Consider the following 6,315-nt stretch of genomic DNA (forward strand, 5'->3'; position numbering starts at 1 on the left):
GTCCGTCCATGTAAATCTGCAATCAAACTCAAGGTCGCAATTTTTAAGATAATTCTATGAAATTTGGTACAAGTATTTCTTTTGCCCTAAGGACAAAGCCTATTGCCAATAAATTATTATACTTACTTTCAAACTAACCCCTTAGTATAGGCTAAGTAAACAGCCTTTAATCATAACATTCATCATATAATTTTCACAATATATTAACTATGTTAGTACTATTAAAAAAAAAACTAACAAATAAACTATGTACATTTACTACAAATTTACATAAAGCTATTGTAGTTAAATTGCATAAATGTACATGTATATTTAATGTTTAATTTAAGCAAATGCTTTACAGATTAACCAACTACATTCAGTTCAATTGTATTACTATAAAAGGTTTACCAAACTTTGCAGAATATATCACTACCTCATTATCAATAGTTTGATAAACAAACCAAAAAAACTCTTTCAATATGTTCAAATTCGTAAGTTGTACTTTGCAATTTTTAAAATAAGTATAATTTTTAATTTATTACTCGCTTTAACAGGTTGTTGTCTTTGCTGCCTGCTTGGCTGTTGCTGCTGCCGGTGTTGTTCATCCCACTGCTTTTGCTGCTGCTCCAGTAGCTTTTGCTAATGCTCCTTTGTATGCCGCTGGTGGCAGTCAACAAATTGATGTTCGTCATAATTACGATGGCAGTTTGTCTTCATACACCACCACCCCATTCGGTTACACTTCTCCCATCTCTAGCCGTTATGTAGCTGGTGCTCCTGCTGCATATGCTGCTGCCCCAGCTGCTTTTACTGCTCCCGCTGCTTTTGCTGCTGCCCCAGCTGCCTTTGCCGCTCCTGCTGGTTATGCCGCTCCTGCTGCCTATGCTGCTCCTGCTAAGTACGTTGCTTCTCCTTATGCTGCTCCCTATGCCGCTCATTATGCTGCTCCTTATGGAGCTCATTATGCTGCTGGTTTTGCCGCTCCCCATTATGCTGCTGCTCCCGCTAAAGTAGTTGTTTAAATTTGTTTCACTTAGTTTTCCTTTTGTTTGTAATTGTTAATAATGAATAAATATTTATTGTTCCGTTTTTAAATATTAATTAAACAATTTTTCATTTTTTTTAATCCCTAATCTTCAATGTCCAGTTTATGAGACTTTTAACTTTAAAATTTGTGACATTTAAATGACTGCACCGAAACTTTGCAATTTTTGAAATATAAACAAGTAAAATAGCTATATTCGGCTGTGCCGAATCTTATGTACCCTTTACCAAATTACTTTAAAATAAACAAGTAAGAAAGTATGGTCGGTCAAGCCCGACCATATAATACCCTACACTAAGTAAAAGAGCAAAAACATTTTTCTTTTAAAATTTCAATAATTTATATTTTTGAGTGATTTTCTGAAGTGGGCCTTATATGAGGGCTATGACCAATTATGGACCTATCACCATGAAATTAGGTCGTGTGATTTGTGTCTATATGAAAGTTTACTATGTTGAATTTTGTGATAATACCAACATTTTACGTTAAAGTGATTTTCGGAAGCGGGTCTATATGGGAGCTATGACTAATTATGGACCGATCGTAACAAAATTTGGTGACATGAATTTTGTGTATATAAAACTTATGTGGAGCGAATTTTGTAGATACATGTATAAACAAGTAAGAAAGTATGGTCGGTCAAGCCCGACCATATAATACCCTACACCAAGTAAATGAGTAAAAATATTTTTCTTTTAAAATATCAATAATTTATATTCATGAGTGATTTTCGGAAGTGGGCCTTATATGGGAGCTATGACCAATTATGGACCGATCACATTGAAATTAGGTCGTGTGATTTATGTCTATATTAAATTTAACTATGTTGAATTTTGTGTGTATACCAACATTTTTAAGCGATTTATGCACGTTAAAGTGATTTTCGGAAGCGGTTCTATATGGGAGCTATGACTAATTATGGACCGATCGTAACAAAATTTGGTGACATGAATTTTGTATATATAAAACTTATTTGGAGCGAAATTTGTGTAGATACATAGATAAATTAAACATTTATGACCGATAACGTCCAATTTCGAGGGGACTTTGTATGGGGGCTAGGTGAAATAATGGACCAATTTCAGCCAGTTTCAATAATAGGCTTGGTCCTTGGACCGAAAAAGTAATATGTACCAAATTTGATCGAAATATCTTCAAAATTGCGACCTGTACTCTGCGCACAAGGTTTACATGGGCAGCCAGCCAACCAGACGGACGGACATCGTTTAATCGACTCAGAAAGTGATTCTAAGTCGATCGGTATACTTTAAGGTGGGTGTTAATATTTTTGGGCGTTACAAACATCTGCACAAACGCATAATACCCTCCCCACTATGGTGGTGTAGGGTATAAAAATATTTTTAAGTAAAAAAAATAAAAAAATTTTTTTTCAAAATCAGATCAATAATACATAAAAATCTAGGTTGTCCCGTTTTTTTTTTATATCTCAGCTATTTTCTAGATTTTAAATATCAACCGAACCAGGTCTACAATGGATATTTGTTTTTTCTCCATTACTCCTGTTTGGAGCATTTGGCTTCCACAAAGCATCTCCATCTTATACGATTTGTTTTCGTATTTCCCATGTAGATTGCACTGTCCTAGTTATTGGAGTATCGTGCGTCTCCATGTACGATGTTGCCGTTAGAACCGGTCGGTTGTTGTTACAGCTAAGTAGATGTTTGGTCTGCTGTAGCTAGTCTAGGATAATGGGGCTGCCATCTGTCGTTGCCTAGAAACAACGCCCTCTGTGTATTTGATGTTGTGATGTGGAACCTAGCTAATTCATTGATTCCTACCTTCTTTCCCAGGGGGTGGCGGGCTGCCTGATCTTTACCATGATGTTATCCACTTTTTTAGGGGTTGGGGTGGTCAGTGGGCTTCTTGGATGGATTGTTTAGAGGGGGTTTAATTTTAAAAGCTCGAAAACCATGATGAACATTTTTCATCCTCTACCAGGGATCGAACCTGGGTTGCTTGGTTTTGTAGACCATGCCGCCAATGGATATATCGATGTTTAAATCATGATTGATTTCAACACACAGACGGACATGGCTATATATACCTATCCAGAATATATATTGTTCATAGACGAATTCAAAAATACAAATGTATGAAAATTCGGCTGTTCTCACAATTGAAGAAATACAACAAAGCATTCGTAATACGAATGTGAAAAAATCCGAAAATTCTTATAATAGTCTAACTACAAGGAAGTCTAGAAGAATTCGTAAGTTTGAAAAATTACACAGAGAAAACAGATTCGTGTTAGCAACCGAATTTGTTGCCAATCGAATGATTAGGTTGCACACATAGAATTTTTCGGTTCTATCAACAGAACGTCAGTTGATAAAGAATAATTTCGGTTGAAGCAACCAAACTTTTGTTATCCCTTCTAAAATTTTGTAGCCACAACTATAAAATTCGGTTGCTATCACGAATCTGTTTTCTCTGTGTACGAATTTGAGAACATTCTGGAGCCAAGAGGAATATATAAGTTATTGGAGAATGGATATGATTTGAGACTTATTTTTAACTTTTTAGTAAGTAAACTCGAGAACAGCAAGTTTTGAAGAAAATTTTACAGCGAAACAGTTGCAGAATGTGGTTGGCATTCCGCCTTAAACACGAGTCTTTTACTTGCTAGAAAACTTTAATTTCAACAAGTTTAATTTACTAATTAAGAATGATTTTAATTATTGTAAATGAAATAATTTCACTGTCATCTTTCAAACAATTAACAAGCAGAACTTGAACATGTCAATTTTGTCTGCTTTAAATCAAAATTTGAGAAGCGTGTTAGATCGTTAAAATAAAAAACACACAAAATAAAATCTATCAATCAATCAAGTATGCAATCATTTAATTAAATAATTTGTTGTTTAAGTAGGCGTTGATTTATTGACAACTTGTTAAGTCTGTATTGAATACCGATATCAGTTGTCAAACAAAATGATTTAAAATTTATTTTTGACACTCTATTCATTATGTGTAATAAGTGTTAAAGGCGACTTTTGGTTTCTAGGGCAATGTCATGAATTTGTCAGCAGCATTGATGATGTTTCAGCGAATGTGTAGATAGAAGTAAATAGGTTTTGTGTTGCCTGACAGCAGCAGAAAAAGCTTGATCATAGTGATCATTTTAGAGTGACTCATTAAAGGTTTTTTTGATTAACAAACAGTCGGTTGTTCTGTTGTCTGATATTTCGATCAATTCCTTATATAAAAAATAAATGAATTCATTACAATTTACCTAAATGTGACTGTATAAATTCAAATTGATGTGAACTCTGACAAAGACTGAAAACTTGGAAAATGTCATAAGCTATTCCTGATATTATATCCAAAGTTTCAGAGATTTCATCGGGTATTTTTGTTCGGGAGCTGAAGACATGATCTCTCTCTGTTTTTTTTTTTATAAAATTTCCAACATTTTTAAAAATATTTTTAGCTTTTAAAATAAATTTTAAGTTTTTTTTTTTAATTAATAAGTTAATATTAAATATGTATTTTCTTTAAATTATTAAAACAAATGAGGAACGAGATTATTTACAAAATGCACGATCTTAAGCAACTGGAGCAGACACTGGAGAAGCGGCGTAAGCGTTGGCATAAGCGTTGTAAGCAGCAGCGGCCAAATGAGCAGCATAAGGAGAAGCATAGGGAGAAGCATAGGGCGAGGCATAAGGAGAAGCAGCAGCAATACCAGCTGGTGCAACATATTTAGCAGGGGCAGCAAAAGCAGCTGGGGCGGCAGCAAACTGAGTAGCAACGCCAGCAGGAGTTACATACTTAGCGGGAGCTGCAAAAGTGGCTGGAGCACCAGCTACATAACGGCTAGAATAAGGAGCGGCAAAACCAAAGGGATTGGTGGTGTAAGAGGAAAAGGTGCCATCATAATTATGACGAACATCTACTTGTTGGCTGCCACCAGCAGCATACAAAGGAGCATTGGCATAAGCTACACCAGCAGGAGCAGCAGCAAAAGCAGTGGGGTGCACTAGACCGGCAGTAGCATATGAGAAGCAGGCAGCAAAAACAGCAACCTTTTTAAAGAAAATTTATTGGTTACATGTGATTTTAAAAAAATTAAAAAGAAATTACTTACAAACTTGAACATTTTGTTAAAGATTTTTAAGGGAAGTTTAAAATTAAATGTTTAATAGCAAATGTTTATCTATGTTATGATAGTAATACCTCTTTGTCTTTAGGTTTTTATAGTAAACAACTAAACACAAATACAAAATATTACAATTAAACCTAAAATTACTTAAGAGTTGGCTGTGTTGAACATTATTTAGATGAGTCCAAATAAAGGTACTTTCATTTCAAAACAAATTTATTTTAAATTACCAAACTCTTAATATTGGTTTGCATTTAAACCGAAAACGTGCTTAGGAATTTAATAACATAATTATAAAAAAAACTAACAAAAATAAATAAATGATTAACCAACTTTTAACAAATATTATAAAATTTAACTTTATTATAATTATAAGTTTAGGTTATTTAATACTTTATTAAAAAAATTTCTTTCTTTAAATATTTCAGTATTTTAATATCAATATAATAACAAGTAATAATGATTATATAATATCTTTATTAATTTTTTTCTTTTTTGTTTATTTTTATTTTCAAAATTGTTGCTTTTAACTAATAGAAATTGTCATGAAATTTATGAAATTATAATTAATCACAGTGTCACAAATATACAAATAGAATCATTAATTTGTCGACAGTTAAACTTTAAAACAATAAACGAACAAAATTGAAAATTAAAACAAAACCACTTAATATTGTTAAGAGGTGGGTTTCTCTACTTCTGGAGACATAAAGCAAATTATGGCTAAATTGTGGTATTAACAAAAAAACAAACAATATTTTTTTTTTTAAATTAATACAATACTTAGATTTACTTTCATAAATATTTTCACATATTAGCTAAACTTATACACTCAATAACAAAAATCTTCTATATATATATGGGGGATTTCATGTCAATTGAACCAACTTTTGAAATTTGCACCAAGGCACGGTGGTCAATTCCGGCCAAAAATCCATAACTTCTTTATTTCTTCATAAAAATGTTTGAAATTTAGTGTTTGTATTAAGAATAACATAGACGATCGATAAATATTTCGATGTTCAAATACAGGGTTTGGCCAAAAAAGCATGAAGCCAAAAAAATTTCATGTAAGTGTTTGAAATTTAGTTCAAAAATAAAGAATAAAATATGTGATCAAAAAAAAATGGTCATTCAAATTTCGTATTACATATACAGGGTTTGG

At 32.7% G+C, this 6,315-nt stretch overlaps 2 protein-coding genes across 2 annotated transcripts; one reads left to right on the forward strand and one right to left on the reverse strand.

The window, feature by feature from the left end:
* Positions 1 to 461: 461 nt before the first annotated feature.
* Positions 462 to 1,091, forward strand: LOC135953181 (cuticle protein 38-like). Its single transcript, XM_065502909.1, has 2 exons — positions 462 to 473; positions 537 to 1,091. The coding sequence occupies exons 1-2, from the start codon at positions 462 to 464 to the stop codon at positions 1,002 to 1,004; spliced, it is 480 nt and encodes a 159-aa protein (XP_065358981.1). The 3' UTR covers positions 1,005 to 1,091.
* Positions 1,092 to 4,593: 3,502 nt separating this feature from the next.
* LOC135955313 (cuticle protein 38-like) lies at positions 4,594 to 5,079 on the reverse strand (the record flags this gene model as incomplete). Its single annotated transcript, XM_065505665.1, has 1 exon — positions 4,594 to 5,079. A coding segment is annotated over one exon (486 nt), but the record flags the coding sequence as incomplete, so codon positions are not given.
* Positions 5,080 to 6,315: the final 1,236 nt, after the last annotated feature.

The sequence above is a fragment of the Calliphora vicina genome, chromosome 3 (assembly GCF_958450345.1).
Source record: "Calliphora vicina chromosome 3, idCalVici1.1, whole genome shotgun sequence".
NCBI lineage: Eukaryota > Metazoa > Arthropoda > Insecta > Diptera > Calliphoridae > Calliphora > Calliphora vicina.